General features: G+C 43.3%; 1 protein-coding gene across 6 annotated transcripts in view; it reads left to right on the top strand.

The window, feature by feature from the left end:
* Nucleotides 1–11,573, top strand: part of GRIA3 (glutamate ionotropic receptor AMPA type subunit 3) — a 151,143-nt gene extending 139,570 nt beyond the window's left edge. For 3 of the 6 annotated variants that reach the window (XM_072042897.1, XM_027465322.3, XM_027465323.3), the window contains 3 exons: nucleotides 7,116–7,230; nucleotides 9,175–9,422; nucleotides 10,276–11,573. In XM_072042897.1, the coding sequence (XP_071898998.1) occupies nucleotides 7,116–7,230; nucleotides 9,175–9,420 (361 nt within the window). In that variant the 3' untranslated portion in view covers nucleotides 9,421–9,422; nucleotides 10,276–11,573. Of the gene's footprint in view, nucleotides 1–7,115; nucleotides 7,231–9,174; nucleotides 9,423–10,275 lie in introns of those variants that run through there. The other 3 variants (XM_013102054.5, XM_027465325.3, XR_011811650.1) reach the window with 2 other exon arrangements.
* Nucleotides 11,574–20,335: the final 8,762 nt, after the last annotated feature.

Below are 20,335 nucleotides of genomic sequence, written 5' to 3'. Positions count from 1 at the left end.
AAATGAACTACAATGACTTGTTACAGCTTGCATTTCCTAATCCAATATGCATGTATTATTGCATTAGCACTTGGCACTTCTATTAAATTATGATCCTGTTAGTACAGACTTTAATTTGTTTGAGCTACATTTATGAAATGTATAAATATACTTTCCTAGAGACAGTGGCTGCTGTACACAGACTGCAAACTATCCGCAAAGCATGGAGGAACCTGCGGTCACAGGCGGTGACACGTCTGGCTCTGCACAGGTCTGTTCAGCATATGTGTAGGTGGTGTGATGGCACCATGCGTCTGTGCTCGTCTTCCATGTCGCAGCAAATACAGCACCAGCTAAAACCTGTTTTTAAAATGCACACCTAGTTCCTGCAAGGAAATCCCTACAGGATTCCACAAGGATGCAGTGGGTGCTCTGACCTTCCTCTAAAAAAGCAAGAAACAAACTGTCCCAGGCTCACGGGTGCCTGTTCAGTAGGAGGAGTCCTCGCAGGCTGCTGCACCATGTAAATACGATAGAACATGGCACTGCCTGTGTTCACCTCCTGGCTCTGCTGCTGGCAGTAGGACATCATAAAAAATGTTAAAAATTCATTTACATCTTAATGCAAGAGTCTTGTCATCCCATGACACCATTCAATACACAAAACAGGCAAAACATGCGGCAATCTCCCTGAACCTCCCAAGTCAGCAACAGCCATGGCTGAGCCTGCAGCCAGCGCCTGCAGCAAGGGGAACTGCATCTGGTTGAGCCGTTGAGAGAAAAAGTGAGAAAAAAACCTTCTGTTGGAGGATTTAATGCTGTGATTGATGCCTCTGAGTGCAACACCAGCCATCAGCATGTGGTGTATTTCTTTAGTGGCTTGGGGATGTATGGGGCTCAGGGTGCCTAGTTTTAGTCTCCTGATATTGAAGGCTCTCCGTCTTTGCAAACAAGATGGCTTTCACTTCTACCCCTTCCTCTGCCCACCCGCAGAGCATTCCAATTCCTAGCATGTTACATGTTTGCACACCTGCGACTGCTGGTTAACACAGGGCAGAAAGAAGTGACAAAGGTCGGAAATGGTGGCAGAGTGCAACCAAGTGTTCATTTCTTTAAAAAAAAAAAAAAAAAAAAAAAAAAGCCTGCTGCTGCTGCTGCTGTTTCTGTGAATATGAAATGCTCAGTATGAAATACAGAAGACCATTCCTTGAAGCAAAAGGTAATAAAGAGGAATAGCAAGTGACTGTATTTCAGGGCTCTGTTTACGCCTGCTTCAAGTACCATGCAACTATAGTCTTTAAACACATACAGCGAGTTTTAATGATGAGTCCATTTCCATCCTAAATCTTCCCTGTCCCTGACAAACAGGTGCAAAGCAAGACACAAAGCTGTGGCAAAGAGACTTCACTAAATTGATGAATTATGACAGGACATATCTTGAGAGAGATCTGATCTAGGAAAGAGCAGAACTCTTGGGCAATACATTCACCCTCCAGCTTTCTATCTAGTCAGAAATTATTTCAGAAATAAGATCTGACAAAAAGTCCATTCAATAGTTACAGATCAGGTTGGGATTTATAGAGCTTGGGGGGATAAAGTCCCGTATTTGATTTAGACAGGTCTTTAACCTCAAGCAATGCCCTCTGGAGAATAGTGCTGGATTTGGTATCTCTTCCTGGATTGTTTCTATCTTTATATTTTAATGATGCCAAGGCGGTTGTTAGTTAGATCAGTTTGGTGCCCTGTCAAGTCAAGCAGAGAGCTGGGGCTTGACGTCTGCTCTCACCAGTGCCCTTCTTTGTGATGTGCAGGAGCTGCCAGGCGTGGTGTATGGGGCAGGGGCACTGGCTGCTCCCCTTGGGACGGTCCTGGGGTCATTAGGTTCCCAAACAAGATCTCGGGGCAGCTGTCTGGGTCTTGCCCTGTCCCCGTCAGCTATTTGTTGCTTGGGTCATGTGAGAGGCAGAACTTATCACATCTCTGCAACCAGCTTCACCCCGTGTCCCCCGATGTGAGTGAAGATTTGCCAGTGACACCAACAAGAACAATTAATTCAGTGTTTTCAGTGGTTCTGCCCCAAAGGGTTTTAAGAAGCTTTCTGACTTAAGCACTTTGCTTGTTTGCTTGCACCTTATTCTGCTTCCCTTTCCTCTGTCATTATGAGATGGATTTTAGAAACCCAAATGTTCAATGTCTAAACTCTTTGATGTTACAGCTCAGTTGGCTGGGTTGTGTTGACATCAGCAACTCTGGTGATGCCTCAGCCAGCAAGGACAGCTGTGGTCATAAGAAACAAGAGAAAAAAATCATGCTGCAGGAAGTAGTGCTCTAACTATGTCAAATTCCTAAATTAAAGAGATTAGGTAAGAATAACAGGGATTAAAAATAAAACCAGTGGGGGGAAAAAAAACTTTATAATGTACTCATGGAGACCTGATGCAACGTTGGGCTTTTGCCTACTTAATGTCGCTGAGATTTGCACAGGAGGTGAAGGCCCTTTACAAGGCTGTGGCTCACAGTCTGCCTTCATGTTGCTCAGCAAGGCTTGCACATTAGTGCCAAGCGAGGATGTCATTCTTCGTTAATCTCTCAGTCTTCAGAGGAACAGATTTGCCAGAAGCCTCCTGTGGCTTCTTGTTGCTCTGAGCCCACAGATCAGCCATAAATCTGGCCTAGCCAGATATTAAACCAGATTTACAACCAGCGTGGTGTGACACAGCCGGAGCCCAGAGGTGCCCTTGGCTCTGTGATGTTGCCTACCCTAACGCACCCCAAACAGCTAATGCCAGGGTACACAAACAGTTTTTCTACAAAAGCCACATCCCTGATGTGCATGTGTGCTTCCAGAGGACTTCTCCACCCAGAGGTATTTGGCATCTAATACACTGCTGGAAGGAAAAAAATAAAAAATAAAAAGGCTTTCTATCGACTCTTCAGGACTTCACGTTGTAGGAGATGTGGTTCTGAGAACACCAGGAAGTTGTGTCTTTGGCCCTTCAGCTAGGGGACAGGCTCCTTCTGGTGGCCATGTGTACCGTACATTTGGAGCCAGCGTCCATCTGCCTTGTGAGGAGGATCCCATCGCCGCTGCTCCCAAATTTCTCATCCTCAGCACTGAGCTAATGCTCTGTCCTCATGTCAGACAGCAGATGTCCTGCCCAGGTGGGCACAGGGGATGCAGCCCTGAACACAAATAATCTGAGAAACATCAGAAACTGGCTGCTGATGGGACCGAGGAATCCCTTATTGAGTGTCATTAGTTGTTGTGCTTCTTCTTTACAGCTTCCTTTTTCTGAATGATTGGGTGTGAAAATCCTGAATTAATTCTGAGCAACGTTTCATCAGGTTTGGGGGGAGCAGAGTGCTGTCTGCAGTGTTCATTTGCTATCCTTGGCAATGATCATTTTGGGGTATAACATTTATATTACATCCATTAGAACATAGAATGGGATATGAATTATCCAAAGCTGTTCCAGTCACCACTTAAATCTTTACTGATTGCAAGTAATAAACATAACTACAGTGTTACAGAGAGTTTATGGTACTCAGACACCGGTTACATGCAGCTGACAAAAGCCTAGGGGTTAGTGAGTGAGATTTTCCTGTCCCAAAGTGACTTTTGCTCCTGAAGCTGCTGAATGCTCAGCAGCTCTTCCTTCACACTTCAGTGTCTGAGGGCCAAGCCAAGCACAAGGGCACAGTGCTGCAAACATCAGTATGTCCCAGTTTCTTCCTGGAAAATGTACTTTCCTAGCAAGGCTGGCACCGGAGATGCTCTTCTCGCCAATTAACAGCACTTCTGCCAAGAACCTGCTTGGCCTCTCCTGCACAGGTTATTCAGTGACACGGGCTGCTCGCAGCAATGGCACATCAAAATATTAGTAAGTAGTGGGAATTGGTCACAAACAGCACAAATGTGACAGCTTTGGCAGGTATACAAGGACCTTCAGCCTGCTGTGGCCTCCTGAAGCCTATAGAAGCTGGAGCAATGGTTTTGCATATGAACTCTGGTTTTGTGTATCTGCTTTATAGAGGTGCAGGTGGAATCATGAAAATGAGCCCAAAAGGTCATTAATCAGATTTAAAACCTGTTATGATTTATAATTCGTGAGGCACATGAGTTATACCTGCTAACATCTGGGACTGATAAAGAACTGTTTCTTTGGTGATTAATTTACTCTTCTTCTACTTCAAACTCATTCAGGCCAGAAAGAAAAATCATCATGCCACAGCCTTTCTTAGCAGAATAAAAATTACAGCAACTAACATGAAATGTTGTTGAGCTGCTGCAGCAAAAGGAGGCCAGGCGAGAAATCCCTCAGACAGGGTGACAGTGTCATGAAGAGAAGGAATGAGAGAGCCAGATGGGTTCTGCATCAAAGTGTTCCCTCTTTTCTGTATTGATGGCAAGGATGGAAAATAATCAGATAATGAAAGAGAAATGCAATAGAAGCTCTGCACATTGCACATAGCAGCTCTTTCTTCTTAGGGATTATCTCACATGTAAGCAGGGGGAACATCCTCAGCCTGGAAGCAATGCTGTATCTTGTGGAAGATCACCTTCGTGACAAGGAAGTGCCATAGCAATTCCTACATTGAGAGGAAGAAGAAGTCAGGATTTTTAAACTGAACCAAAAGCCTGGGGGACCTGGTTCTGGTGTGGGATTTCAATGAGTGAAAGCTCGGCGCCTCTCAAAAATCACACCGTCAGCATTGTCCCATCTACTGAGCAAGCAGCAGCAACTGGCACCTCTTGTTCGCTGGCCGTAAGGGATGGATGCCCACACTGACAGCACCCAAGTGGGGTCTTCTAACCAAGAAGAGAGAAACCAAGCTGCTGAAACACCAGTGAACAACCTCTCTGTCCCAGGTGTCAAACAATGTTTGTAGCACACTAATAAAGTGAAGGCTGTGAGAACTGCTAGGCACCAATCTTCTTAATGGCATGCCTCCCTTAAATAAATCAGCCATAGCAAATGGCTTAATTTGCCATCGAGGGCAATATTAGTCAGTATTAGGGTATTGGTACCATTTCCCTTGACTTAAGTCTTCCAGTCCTATGTAAACATCAGCCACCAAAATCTCAGTGGCGTTTTGTAAAGATGCCCAACACACCCAACCTCACGTGGTTACACCAGGATCAGACAAATCTAGGTTAAAATAACAAACAACAGAACAAAAAGTCATTCGGTTATGGTGAGGAGGAAAACCACAGCAAGTCTGTGCCCCAGGGCACTGTCCTGTACCACAGGACCGCCGCTGGCCTTATCCCATTCACCGCATCTCACCTTGCTGGGAGTATGAAGCACAGCAAGAGCACAAGATCTCAACACCTTAACATTTCACTGTGATAAAAGCAACCAAACTAATCAGGAGCTGTTCTCGAAATCACGCAGGGGAAGATGAAAAAGAATCCCATCATAAATTAAAGGCAGAGGAAAAGCAGCCAAAGCCACCAGGGAAAAGGCTAAGGACCTCACTGAGCAACCCATATAGCCCCTGATCAGAAATCTAATTTTAAAAAGAAGCTGGAAAGTGCAAAATTATCTCAGGAAAAAGATGAAGAAATGTCAGTCTTTTGAGAGATAGACCCAGGAACAGAACAAAGGATCCCCAGAGCCGCTGGTGGGGTGGCCAGGGGGTCAGCAACTGGGATGAAGCCATCCCACAGGTCACAGGCAACTCGCTGGTCCATAAAAAAGCCCTCAAACAAACAGTGCCAGGGCAAGCTCTGAAAAGTCACCTTTCTGCAGCAAGCACGGAAAAAAACCTCCCTTGCCTTCAGTACCAGGACATTGATCCAGCAAGAAGCACCTCATGCTCTGTGACACCCAAATTTGCTCCTTGTCCAGCACCCAGGGATGGGCTGTTGGCTCAGGGGGGTGCTTAGTGTCCCCGGCCCCAGGGTGCTGGAGCCCAGGTTGCCTGCCCACCTGCTATACCATAGGCAAATTCCCCTCTCTTTAGTTACGATAGTTTACCTTTTTTTTTTCTTTTTTTTTTTCTTTTTTTTGGCAGTTGCGTGTGCACAATTAACTGCAATCTTGGCTTTTAAAAAAATAATAAAGCGCCCTAATTAGTATGTTAAGCCTCCTCATTTCCCAGTACTGTATAATGTTGTGAAAGCTAATCTATAATGTATTGGATGTTATGCAAATTCTCCATGCTCCGTAAGGGGTTTATAAAGGCATGCAAATTAAAAATAGTGTTTGGAATAGGACTGGGGGAAGGGAGCATTTGCACGATAAAATATGCAGAGAGCATGAAAGGTGTTTATAACCTTCTCCCTATTGTTTCTGTATTCTCAGCTGCACAATGCTTTTTCAAAGCGGAGAGATGTATTGCATAAAATCTCTCCAAACTGGATAGCTTTTAAGTGAAATTTAAAATTAGAGAGCTGTTCTCTCAGCAATCATCCACGCTGCTCTTTCTGCTGGGGCTCATAGCAGGTGCCTAAAGGGGCCGGGCTCTCCCTGGCTGCACATGATGCCTGGACCTTGTGCTCATCCCAGCCAGGTCAGGGGGCTCCTGGGAGGGCTTGGCTGGGACCCAGCCGGTCCCTGTCAGCGCAAACCCGGTGCCAATCCCAAAAGGTGGCACGGCATCGGCGAGGCTACAGACCAATGGCCCACCCTGGACATGCAAACCCAGCACTTTGACATTCACAAAGGTGTTTCATACAGGTCTGCACATCCTGATTTTCTGCTGCAGCTCCCCAGGGTGCCAGCTGTGTTTGGGATTCTTGGGGCCTTGCGGCTCAAACCCACACACTGCTGTCTGCTGGGGCTTCACTCTCTGTTAGTGCCACAGGGGTGTCCTGCTGGACCAGAGCCGCTACCAGCCACAAAGCTACTGCCAATGCCTGGTGCTGTGCAAAAGTGGGGATTTGGCCTTGCTTTGTTTCTCCTACCTTCATTTAACAGTGAGTGCCGATTACTCAAAGCGATATGGGCAGGACCTGGTAATATAGTGTTGCTCTAGCATTAACTTAAGGGGATGATCCAGTTGCCTGCAGTGTAAATACTTTGTGGCCAGGAACCCTGCTTTATCGCTTTGTATAGTTTTAAAGTAGTTTAAAGCTTGAATAACATAAAATAACATAATATAATGTTATTTATGTTATTTCCCACGTGAAGAACTCCTGTAAACCTTGCAGTATTGAAACTCAGTGAACAAGGCATCTTAGACAAGCTGAAAAACAAATGGTGGTACGATAAGGGTGAATGTGGAGCCAAGGACTCCGGAAGTAAGGTCAGTCGCTGAAGGTCTTTTCGTACTGATTAGAAATCACATTTTGACCCACTGTTTGTGTATACAAAGAATGACTTTCAAAAGATGCTATTTACATTTTGAAGGCTGAAAGAAAAGAATATATATATATATATACTGTTTCTGAATATGACAGCATTTTTCTTTCATGCAATAACAAACTTAAGTTGTAAGTATGTTTTTCTATTTAGTATTTTGCTGGACACACATGGAAGGAGAATCCCCCAAAGCCCTCAAAGCTGCTATCTTCATTTGAATTTCCAAGTTCCACCACAGCCAGTGTGTATTATTCAGACCAGCATCTTTTTTTTTTTTTAATTATTATTTTTTGTTTGATTGAATGCCCCCACATTTTGTTGCAAAATTGTAAATTAGATCCTATACAAGCCAGTTAGGAAAACAGTCACATGCTTGTTAGGGGTGGAAAGTAACAGGGCAGACCTGTTACTCCAGCATGGGCGGCAGTGGCTGCATCAACCACACTGGATTTGCAGCAAACATTTATTTATGCTGCTAAGTTAAAAGAAAACAGAGTTTTGTTTTGTTTTTTTCTATACTGAAAGAGGCATTGAGCATAAAAACACTGATGTGCTGTGCTTGTTGTTGGAGTAAAGGATGTTTTCAAAGGCACCTATAGGATTTCTCTTGCTGAAATCAGTTGCAACCGAGTGCCTAGCTCCCTGGTGCCTTTGAAAGCACTCACTGTAACAATTCCCACAGAAAATGCTTCTGATTTGAAGTCTCCTCCTTGTATCAGGCACCATTTCAAGTTCCAGCCCAGCCAGCAATGAAACACATTGCTGTCAGCTGGGCTGGAAGCTGCCTGGGGCACAGCCTCGCACCTGTTGCATGAGATAAAGCTACAATCCCAGGAAGTCTGAGCATAGCCGCTGCAGCAGCAAACCAGATAATTGTAAGGGGGTACACATGAGCAGTATTTTCAGAGCTCATAGCAGGCTGCTTGCTAAAACTGCATGCATCTAAACTGCCTGTGAAATGCACAGACACTTAACAAGGTAGACCCTCTTTTATTCTGAGTGCATGAAGTTTGGATGCTCCTGGAGATAGTCATAGTAGGCATCTGCAGTAAGCCCAGGCAGAGTGGGGCTGTCAGCAGCAAGGAGGCTCACCTTGCCCCAGCTCAGATAAGAACCACTAACACCCTTTTCTGTGGCAGCAAAAGGATTGAACTTCTATTTAAGCTCATTGCAAAATCCCATTTTTAAAACCAAAATCTTTCTCCCCCATCTGTCACGTCCTTCAAGGATGCAAACCCCAAGCAGTACGTTTTGTTCAGCTGGTCGCTGCAGGTGCTGGGTTAGCTTAGGGCTCTCCAGCTGGACCTTAACCTAGCTGACCATCTTCCTAAGGCTGATTTTTATTTTTTTAAAACCTGTTGGAAAAAAGGTAGAAAAGTATAGCAGCATCTCATTAATTTTATCCACTTTCACCAAAGCCAGGTGTCCAGTGGCTTGTATTTTTTTTCTGGTTTTAGTTTTATAAAGTGAGAACCTGCTACTTTATGTAGCCCAGTCTGCCTGTTAGAGTGTCCTGAAGGTGCCATGGCCACTAGTGGTGCCCAGCTGTAGGCAACTTTTCTGTGGGACAGCAGAGGCCTGGGGAAGTCAATAGCAAAAATCTTATCGACTTCCACACGGCCAAGATTTCATACAGCAAACAGTTGCTGGATGGAGCAGCCCCTGCTGCCGGCCCTGCTCCATGGGGCCAGTGGCACCGACGAGCGGGTCACACAATGTGACCGCCGTGGGTAAGGCTGTCGGGTCATGTGGGGGTTTGGGGAATCTGAACTCCGGATCAGAAAGTGTGTATGTGTGGTCATTGTGGCTACGACTGAGTGAAAAGTAACCTGTCTTCTGTCTGCCTTTTTCTCACAGCAAAACTAATGGTGTGGTTCGTTTCTCTTAGGACAAGACCAGTGCTCTGAGCCTGAGCAATGTGGCCGGGGTTTTCTATATTCTTGTTGGAGGCCTTGGGCTTGCCATGATGGTGGCTTTAATCGAGTTTTGTTACAAGTCTCGGGCAGAGTCCAAGCGAATGAAACTCACCAAGAACACCCAAAACTTTAAACCTGCTCCCGCCACCAATACCCAGAATTACGCTACGTACAGAGAAGGCTACAACGTGTATGGCACAGAAAGCGTGAAAATCTAGGGGTACGAGTACAGTTCAGTCAACTAAAAATCTTTTTTTTTTCTTTATGCTTTAACTTCTGTGTGGTCTTTTGTTGTATGCACTAGAGGGCTGCTGTAAATGGTCTTTAAAAATGCAGACCAGTGGCAGTATCTTTTCCATGGTGTGGGCTATTGGCGATTTAAAGTTCTCCCCTGCACAGAAGCAGGCTTGTCACCAGCCTGCATTACCAATGGCGATGGTGGGGTCATGCTGCAGTGAGGACTCCTCTCCCCAGTAGTCTGCTATTCCAGCAGCTCACTGAATCCAAATATTTTGTTAATTTAAAAAAAAAAAAAATCAACTTTGTTAATTTAAAAACAATCCAAAATTCACACCTCTTTTTCTTGAGACCTCTTCCCCATTATTTTTAAAAGCCATACTCAGATCAGGTAAGCGCTTTTAGAAATCATGATATGTAAAGCATGCAAAGCAGAACTGAATTGTGAGAGGTGGCTGTGACACCCTCACTAGCGCCACAAAGCACACAGGCTGCATCCTGCTTCTGCCTGGCTACCAGGGAGCTGGTTTGGAGGCTCATTTTCAATACATATTATATATACCAGCTGCCTACAGGCTGCATGGGGCTTGGAGGCTGCTGCCAAGCAGGCCGTGGGCACCCAGGGGAGAAAGGTCCCTGGGAACACCCCAGCAGCACAACATCTCATCTGGGCCACAAGCGAAGGAGCAGAACAAGTTGTTCCCAGCCTCACTGGACATTATTAAAGCTCGGTGCCGCTCATGCTGCCTCCTTTCCTGTGCAGGTTGGTTCGTTACCTTCCAATGAAAGGCTCCCTTTCAGAGGAGAAAAATGAAATCTCATTGTTTTTATTACAGATCCTCGCTCTGACAGCACACAGGAGGAGAAGCAGCAGAGAATGTGGCTACTTCACGGATTCAGACCACCTGAGCCAGTCAGTCGTACTCTAGCCAAGGTGTCAGGCATGACACACATTGATGATGGTGCAATGAACTTTTAACAGGAAAAACTGATTTTTTTCCTTCAGTGCCTTATGGAAGATTCTGAGACTCACAACAATGCAAACCATCACTGAAATATTCTTGCTTTGCTTGAAAGAAAAAAAAAAAAAAAAAAAAAAGGGAGAGAAGAGGAAGAGGGAAGAGAAGAGAAGAGAAGAGAAGAGAAGAGAAGAGAAGAGAAGAGAAGAGAAGAGAAGAGAAGAGAAGAGAAGAGAAGAGAAGAGAAGAGAAGAGAAGAGAAGAGAAGAGAAGAGAAGAGAAGAGAAGAGAAGAGAAGAGAAGAGAAGAGAAGAGAAGAGAAGAGAAGAGAAGAGAAGAGAAGAGAAGAGAAGAGAAGAGAAGAGAAGAGAAGAGAAGAGAAGAGAAGAGAAGAGAAGAGAAGAGAAGAGAAGAGAAAGAAGAAGAGAGAGGAAAGGAAAGGAAAGGAAAGGAAAGGAAAGGAAAGGAAAGGAAAGGAAAGGAAAGGAAAGGAAAGGAAAGGAAAGGAAAGGAAAGGAAAGGAAAGGAAAGGAAAGGAAAGGAAAGGAAAGGAAAGGAAAGGAAAGGAAAGGAAAGGAAAGGAAAGGAAAGGAAAGGAAAGGAAAGGAAAGGAAAGGAAAGGAAAGGAAAAAAAGAAAAAAGAAAAGGAAAAGACTGGTAATAAGACATTAGTATGTGGAGAAAAAAAAAAATCTTGTAAAAAAAAATCAGTGCAACAAAAGCCATTCTTTGATACCACTGCACAGTAACTGAACTCATGTCCTGAAAGCAAACCACAGCCAGTGCCATCAGCCACATCAAATTCTGAAACTCTTCCTGACACCCAGCCTCAGATCCTGCTGTGCATGCACGGCCTGGCCTGGCACTGCTTCCTGGGCTGATGGCAAGGTGGTTGAAGTATTTACTTACCGGTGGTGTGATTGATAGTTTATTTTTTCAATCCACTTTAAACTCTCCAGCTAATTTGAGCAATTCTGTATATCAGTGAATAACACCTGAAGAAAAGAATATGTGCATTAAAAACAATTAAGGTCACCGACTGTGAATCTGTAAATCCAAAAGAAAGTAATCTGTGGAACTGCATGTCTTGCTTCCAGATCAGTAAATTAATTTTCTTGACAAGGTAGCTAAGTGCAGGCAGAAAATATTGTATTACTTATAATTTATTTTTTTTTCTATCATCAGGCATACCTACAGGTGCTTTATTAAAATGACATTGGTGGCTTTAAAAAAAAAAAAAAAAAAAAAAAAAAAGCTACGTGCTGTTTAGTTTCAGATCATATATCTCTTTTCTTGCTGTGCATTTGCATTTTAATTCTATGTTTAATATCAAGCAATGAAGCAAGAGAAGCACAGGTTAGTTTTTCCCAAGCCTGCTTCTGCTTCACACCAATTTTCTCAAAACTAGCACTGTGCTCAGCTAATGCTTCTCAACAGTTGTCATTTTAAAACCGAAGTACGGTAAAAAGGTAGTAGCTCCAATTAGAGCCGCAGTTCCCAAGTATTATTCAGCAACCTAAGATGACTACTGCTAGCATTGGTAGATTATAGCAGCTCCTGCCAGCTCTGGCTCCGTGGCTGCTGGCGGGAGGATGCTCCCATTCCCTCCTGCAGTCCAGCGCATGCTGCAGGGCTGGCTGGTACCCACCTCCATCCCACAGGCAGCTGCAGCAGCCTTTCAGCCTCAACCCTCTGTCTGGAAACTGCATAATGTCATCTTTAAAAATAATTAAAAAAAAAAAAAGACCAAAAAAAAAAAAACACCTTTAAACATATTGTCAATCATATGGGAAATATTCAATGAAATATCTGCATACTAATTACCTCTAATACGACAATATGTATTTTCTGTAGTTTACTGTAGGGTTTTGTTTCATCAGTAACATACTATGAAAAAGAATCTCATTTAAACCAGTCTGACCCTTAGGTGTTTAGTTTGCTGATGATAAAGTTGAACTTTTAATAGGATTTAAAAGGAAAAAAAAAATACTATATGGGCAAAGTCTTGTTAAAAATAAGTATTTCCAACAAAATGTAATATAAAATCATTTTAAAAGCTCATCAGAGAATAATTTATTGTTCAAGTTTTTAACAAGCTATTGAACAACAAAGATGTTTGGTTTTGTTTTGTTTTGTTTTATGAAACTGTGACTTTTTTCAACTTCTGAATGCAATCACGTTCCCAGCAAGGGATAACCGAAGCTGTGCAGTTATAAGTTGCATTTAAAACAAACATTTTTCTTAAAAGCTGTATAAAAATGTATGTTTATCAAATCAATTTTTAAAGAGTGGAGGCTTCAGACCAGTGAAAGGAGTTTGGTAAATGGTTCAGTATTTTTTAACCTTGCATGTAAAGCTAAAACAAAATGTGTTAATTGCTTACAAATCCCAGCTACCAACTTCAAGCTATCGGAAGTTCAGCAGTAGTCTCACAATGACCTGGTTCGATATATTCTTTTCCTTTGTTTTGCTTTGGGGTTTCTCGTCTTTTTCTTTTCTTTTCTTTCTTTTCTTTTCTTTTCTTTTCTTTTCTTTTCTTTTCTTTTCTTTTCTTTTCTTTTCTTTTCTTTTCTTTTCTTTTCTTTTCTTTTCTTTTCTTTTCTTTCTCTTTTTTTTTTTTCTTTGTGTGTGTGTGTGTGTATATGTGTGTAATTTAAGTTCCTATTTTTGGTTGTTGAAACTGCACTTCAGTGAGCAGAAAAATTGCCAAGCAAACTAATGGCTGTAAAAGCATAAACTGCATGTGTGGACATCAATTACTGAGCCTCATTTTAATGAGGTGTTGTACAAAGAGTTTTAATACATTTTGTAAATAAAACTGTAAAGAAAAGAAAGAGCTGGCTGATGTTTTCCCCCAAGGAGAGCTGCTGTCTGCCTATGGGCAACACTGTGGCCAGGCAAGTCTGTCTCTTTTTTTATTTAGGACCAACAATTATTTTGTTTAGGGAAAAGCTTTGGGGCACGATGCTTCTGGGAAATAAGAATGTGGGGGTTGGCACCCTAAAAACAAGCTGTTTTTTCTTGGTGTCATTCTGGCAGAGTGCAACAGGCAGCAGGCATGGAGGGTGGGAGCACGGGAAGGGGCAGATCCGGGCCAGCAGTGATGAACCAAACCAACAGTGGCACAAACCAGCCTGTGTTCCCTGCAGCAGGCCCAGGGTAATGCTGCTGGGGGGGACTCCATCAGAGTCCCCAACAGCTCCCACATGGCTAAGCCTTGAGGTTGAGCAAAAACCCATGGGGATGGCTGGGAGTGGCAGGCCAAGGAAAGGGGGAAAAAAAAATCAAGGTACATCCCAACATCCCATGTGGGTAGTGCTGCTTCAGAGCTAGTAAGCTCGGGGCAAGGGGGACGGGACCAAAAAAAAATCCACACCTAATTCATGTAGCTTGTATGCTGGGGATGTGGTACTTGTAGATGAGACACAGACTGAGCCCCTCCACGCACTGCATGGTCAACGTGCAGCAGTGGGGATGGAGTCTGGGGTGGGGGCAGGCTGGTGCCCCAGCCTGTATAATGGCCGCACCGCATTCCTCCAGCACCCCTCTGCTAGGCCTCACCACTACAAACCCCACAGCGCTATAAAGGTGCACAGCTGCCTTGCCGCGGGTGGGTGCAGAGCACTGCAACTTGTTTTTTTTAAAGTTATTGTTTGTGTTTATTAAAATAATAATGCATGATTATTAAAATAAAATTACAAAAATTATTTGGTATTCATATTCATCATCTCAGTCTGGAAAATTGAGTCTATTTTGCAGGCAGCAATACATAAACAAGCTCTGGGTAATGATAGATCTTTTTAATTAAACTAAGGAATTTAAGTACAGAGATAATATTTTCATAGATACTATAAATTTCAAAGCGCTATTAATTGAGAACATGACACAGCCACAACCACTACAGGGGAAAAATCACCCACAGCTGCTACCACACCCGGCCCGGGGGTGGCTGCAGCCGCATTTTGCCATGCACTGGTGACACACACCACAGCGGGACCCCTCCAACATCCAAAATCCAACACCAACATTGCATTTTCATTAAACACCACTAGAGTGCAGGATTTCAGGATGACAGGATGAACTTGGAGCCGGTGGCCTAGCTGTGCAGCCATTTCTGAAGTTAGGCCTGGAGGGGTAAAGGGGCCAGGGCAGGAGACCTGAGGTGCAGGGAGCGTGGCTGCCAGCTGAGGTAAGGGGCTGCGGCAGTGGGGACACCCACAGTGACCCAAGGCCAAGTTGTAGCAACTGCTGAGGCTGGAAATACAGCTGTGCGATGAGACAGCTGAGCTGTGGCACCAGGCCTGCCCCAGGAAACAACTGACATTTGCTTTGCTGCAGGGTCAGGTTTTACCTCATTCTGGTTTCCTCACAGGAGTGAGGAGCTGAAGTCAGCAGTGCTAACCAAAAAAAAGGCCAAAGGGAAAAAGCTCTAAGAAAGGCCCAGAAAACAGAAGACACAGCAGGGGGCAGTGAGGCCTGCACTTGCACCTGTGGCCTCAAAAGCAGGCCCAGGTAGGGTACATAAAACTTTTAAACGTGATACGAACCCCAGACACAGTGCTGGTAATGACTGGTGCAGTAGGTAATGTTCAGCATATAAATAAAGTAATTGACCAATTAACAAGCACACAGACAATGGTTGGTATGCTGTAAACAGTAGAAAAATGTATGATACAAAGCAAGGATTTGATTACACAGCCACTGCCTGCTCTCTGCTCACCAGCAGTGACAGGTTTGGATTCAAGGCCCCAAGCACAAGTGAGGGACAGTGGCCAGGTCCCTGCCACCACATCACAAACACTGAGGAAGCTGAGAGGCTTTGCCTGCATATGGTCACTCTAGTTGTTTGGAGCAACACTGACATTCAGTGGCCACCCAGGCTGGGAAGCGCCACTCACAAGGCCAGGTAGCCCCCAAAGGAGCTGGGAGGAGCTGGGGTTCCTCACCCAGCTCATAGCCCAAGGGGGGCAGCTCCCTGGGGAGTGAGGCCTTAGGGCAGGGGGAGCTGTCCTGATCAAGCTCTCAGCACCCTTCCACCAAGTCACTGCACCCACCCTGCCTCAACAACACACAGACCAGGGCTGAAGCTGGAAGTGCGAGGTGAGTGTTGTGTAAATGCTGGGATCGTATTTTAATGTCATGCAAAGCTCTTCAGCAAATATTGGTTTTGAATTCCAAATATGGGCTGAGCAGGCTAATTACCAAAAACCTACAAAATTAATGAGCTGAGACAAATAAATATAAATGGTATTTATTTAATATTCTCCTGCCCTTTAAACAAGGGAAGTTTGCTATCTTCAGCAAAATGGCTTATTATAAAGTAGCTGAAGCTGTGACCTCTCACAGACACCATGGATTACACAGTGCAATTAGAATATTACATCAGACCTGCCACGCTGAAACTGGGCTTTAACAACTTTTTCCTCAGGTTTTCTCTAGCTACAATGTAGGGTGCGCCACTCAGGAAGCGCAGTGGTTCCCATCCCTTTTAGGTGCTGCTGTCCTGTTGTCCTCAGCACCCAAGGGCAGGTTCAGTGTTGTTGTCCCACAGCCTTCACTGCCACTGCTGTCAGAATGTACCAGAGGTGGCAAGATAAACATTGGCTGCTTGAAGTATAAATAACTGTTCCAATTCATTTTTAAGTGCCTGAGCTTACAGGCAGCCTCCTGTTTTTCCTGAAGACCACAGTACACTCAGACCCTGGTGTCACCTCTCTTCACAGCCTTAATCCCATTTCTGTGCAACAAGCTCCCCACAGCAGCTGGTACATCCCCAGCTGGTGTCATTTACACAACCAGCAGGCCAAATCCTGACCCTGTTTGCATTTGTGCACATCCCAAGGAGTGGAGTGACAGCAATGGAAGTATTTCATTTCATATCACCCTAATGAGTCAATTAAAAGTGCCTATTTAGTTCTGTTACTCTCTTTTTTAATAATTCCTCCTCACCTCTAATTAGCCCAGTAATCCTTACCTGGTTCCCTTTCCCATGTGCTTGTGTCTTTGCTTGTGTCTTCTGTGCACAAGGGACAAGGATTCATAGTCTTTCCGATTCATTTGGAAATAACCTCTAGTTAATAAGGACAATTCTAACCACTAAATTTTAACTGATGATATCTATAAGCACTGCAATTTCTTAATCTTTGCTTTCAAGTAGAGCCACAAAGATGCCACCTGCCTGTCCCACATCCCAGGTGACTGAAGACACAAACTGACCTTCACAGAACGCCAGGGATGCACCACGTTTGATTCAAGTTCTATGGATTATACTGAAAACAAACAAAAAACAACAAAGCAATATTTAAAAGAGAAGTAAGCTCCTGGGTTTAATAGTATTAATATTTGTTGCAAGAAGGTCTGGTTTTTACCATTGCAGTCAGCAAATATTCTATTAGCTATAGGTTTGTTTTTCTTAATGTTAAATCAATGTAAGAAGCATTTCTATACACTCTCAGGAATAAAACAATTTTATTTGTGGACAGTGCCTGTAGGCCAAAATCTTCTTTTGCAATTAAGAAAAATATAAGTATACGTCTAGGTTACAACTCCTTGCAAAGCAGTGGTTTGAAGCAGGTGCATACTCAGTCTCCTCTCACTCCTATCTGCTTTTGTATCAACAGTAGCAGGCACTCCAGCCTGGAAATCCCAGCTTCCCATCACCTCTGAAAACACCCAGGTTCACCACTTGGGCACAGACACTTAAACTGAAAAGGAAAGAAAGTCTAGAAGGGGAAAATTACTATTTTGCAGCTATTTTAACAGTCCTTATGTTGCCAGTGTAATATTTTCCCCCAACACGTGTCACATTTTGTGAACTAATGGAGAAAAAGCAAATGTTCTTCCTGTTTTAAAAGGTCAGGAGCAGTGACTGCCACTGTGCGATGAGCCTGAAGCACAACAGCAGCACAGGAGCTTGCAGCCCACGTGGCACTGTGGCTTGGGCACAAAAGGGAAGGCTTGCCTGTCCCTTTGTCCTTCTGATGGAGCTTCAATATGTGAAACACAAAACAGTAGCAATCACTCTTCAGAGAAGTTAATGCATGCTTTGATTCAGGAAAGGGAAAAATAGGTTACACTAATGATTTGCTGAAAGTATTTCATAGCATAATGGCCACCGACAACCAAGGCCTGCACATGCAGGATCCTGTCGGAATGAGGGGAATGATCAGCAATAGTTGCTTACCAGTTAAAGCAACTAACTCACAAGGCAGTTTTACTGGCCTCAATGCTGTAAAACATAGTATTATTTTAGCACAGTACATGCCTTACATCTCTTACTACTTTCAAATTGTCAATGTAAGCAAATTCTGAACCACCCCGGCAGAACTTCACAGAAACTTGGCCTCTCAAGGTAACACAAACCTCCTGCATCCACTTGGTCTGCTATTGAAGGCACACAGACATAATCCTGTCTGTAAGCAAACACAATCCGATGTAGTTCCCAATGTAGTTCCTTGAACAAGTAGTGTCTCAGAAATTAGAGCTCTAAATACTTTCACCTAGCTTCATATGATTTTTTTGGACAAGGTGGAGAGCAGGGCAGGAAAAAAAACACTACAGGTGTGACATGCCACATACAGAATAACTGCAGTTGACCACAGTTTAAAGGAAAAAAAAAAACTTTAATCATTTAAAATTGCAAGTTAATATCATTCATAATTCCTTATGAGCTTTTAATATAACAGCTCACAGAGTATTGAGCATTTAATTCTATTAAGCATGGCTCTCAGACAGATCATTAAAAGTAGCTTACTCTGATAGAGTTGACTTGTATACACTTCCTGTGAGCAAACTGTGTTCCAAGGGTGTTCGGCAAGGATTCATTTCCCTGCATTAACTTCAGTTGTTTTGTATCACTTTCAGTAATAAGCATCAAGGAACCTCTTTGTCAGAGGACAGGGCCAACAGAAGCAGTTATGAGAATCATTGCTGCCATAAACATACTGCTTAGCAAAGGTAAGCAGAATAAAGGCAGAAATTGATATGGAGCATGGCTGGCAGTAATACAAACCACAGCAGTCCCACAAATATATCTTCTGCTCGTCAGTCCAAATCTGTAACCTTAAAAAATGTGATCATCCTTACCCTTTTGTTAGAGATCATAAAAAGGAGACACTCCTTATGAAATCCATAAAGGACTGTCAATACAATTGATACAATTGTCAAGAGGATGTATCAGGCCCAGAGGAAGTTGTACTCATGAGGAATTTCGGTCTTGTCAAGATCACCTCTTTATAACTATAACACTTAAATCTTACAAGCTACTTAGTTTCCAAGACCTCCTCTAAGGAAGTGGTCTTAAACTGGCATAGCTACATCTTCTAAAAATAACTACTAAAATTTAAACAAGCCTTTTAAAAATAGGTGAAAAATTCACTCCATCCTCTGCGCAGCAACTGTGATAGCTCATGATGCTTCCACTCATCTTCTGAAGTTACATGAGGACAAAGACTGTCATGTTTTATGGTCCTGCTAATATTTCAGTCTTGTTGAGTATCTCCCACTAACAGCAGATCTTCTCCTTCACGCCCAACACCTTTTTATTGCAAAAACTTTGAAAAGACAGCAGCAGATCCTTACCAAATGGATGAGAAGCAGGATTTTAAAAGGAGACAGAAGATACAGTAAGCATAAAGGATGAAGAGGAACTACATCATGCAGTGTGGTATTCCAGTTCAACTGACGTGATATTTAAGCGTCACCAAAAGGTGAAACTGTGAGCAGAGGACAGCACATCTTGTTCTACCGTAGCTACTGACTACAGAAGCAAAGGACTTTGCTAGGGTTTACATAAAGCTGCATCACAATGCTCCTGCAAACAGAAGTGCATTCAGTTTCAGTCAGTCCCATGCATGAATCTGCTGTAAAAATAAGTAAAATGGATGCACCACCTCCAAAATTTACCAAGAATCTAGCTATGACAGCAGTTCCTGCTTGTCAGTGAATACACATTCATCGGGTATTTAAACTGCTGTGCCCAGGGCAAAAAAGCTCAGCTTCCAGTTACACCTTTTTAAACTTTAAATAGTGAGCAATGCATTCAGGAAAGACATAGTTTTAGGTTAGATGTTAGGAAGAACTTCTTTACTGAAAGGGTTGTTAGGCACTGGAACAGGCTGCCCAGGGAGGTGGTGGAGTCAGCATCCCTGGAAGTCTTCAAAAGACGTTTAGATGTAGAGCTTAGGGATATGGTTTAGTGGGGACTGTTAGTGTTAGGTTAGAGGTTGGACTCAATGATCTTGAGGTCTCTTCCAACCTAGAAATTCTGTGATTCTGTGATAGGAATTGCCTCTTCTCCAAATAATACAAATTGATATTTATCTTGCAATCCACATTTTCCTAGTTTAAACAAGCTATTCATCATTTTTACTTAAGAAAAATCCACAGCCTCAGGGAACAAAAAATTAGTTACAAAAGCAAAGTTGAAGACTTCTAGACATGAAGGTTCTTACCCAGGTGAAAATCTGAGCAGTATCAAAGTGACCTACCATGCTATGTCAGAAGTCAGGCGACATTCCCCCCCCCCTTTTTTTTTTGTTGGGTATTAAATTAAACTGCTGAAACTAAAGACATATTAAAGCCAGTATACTTTGACTCTATCAGGAAACCTAGAAAAGAATACAATAGCACCAAAGATTTTAGTGAGCTTTGGATCACAGACAAACATCTCAAGAGAAAGATACAAACTTGACTGAAGGCACAAAAGCAAATCTTAGCCTTCTGCAATGCTTTCAGGAAGCTCAACACATTTGTCATTTTACAGTAGGCAGACATGCTTGGCTTGTTGACATACTATATAATTAACTCTTTCAACATGATCAGCCAGCAAGTACAGAAGACTTGCAAGCTAAGGCAGAAAATACCCTCTCACAATTCCAACTCCAGTATCAAATTTTTGTAAGAGTACATAAAGTAATAAAGCAACCACACACAATGA

This window comes from Anas platyrhynchos, chromosome 10 (assembly GCF_047663525.1).
Source record: "Anas platyrhynchos isolate ZD024472 breed Pekin duck chromosome 10, IASCAAS_PekinDuck_T2T, whole genome shotgun sequence".
Taxonomy (NCBI): domain Eukaryota; kingdom Metazoa; phylum Chordata; class Aves; order Anseriformes; family Anatidae; genus Anas; species Anas platyrhynchos.
Note: the sequence above shows the minus strand (reverse complement) of the source record. Positions and strands in the feature narration are given on the sequence as shown.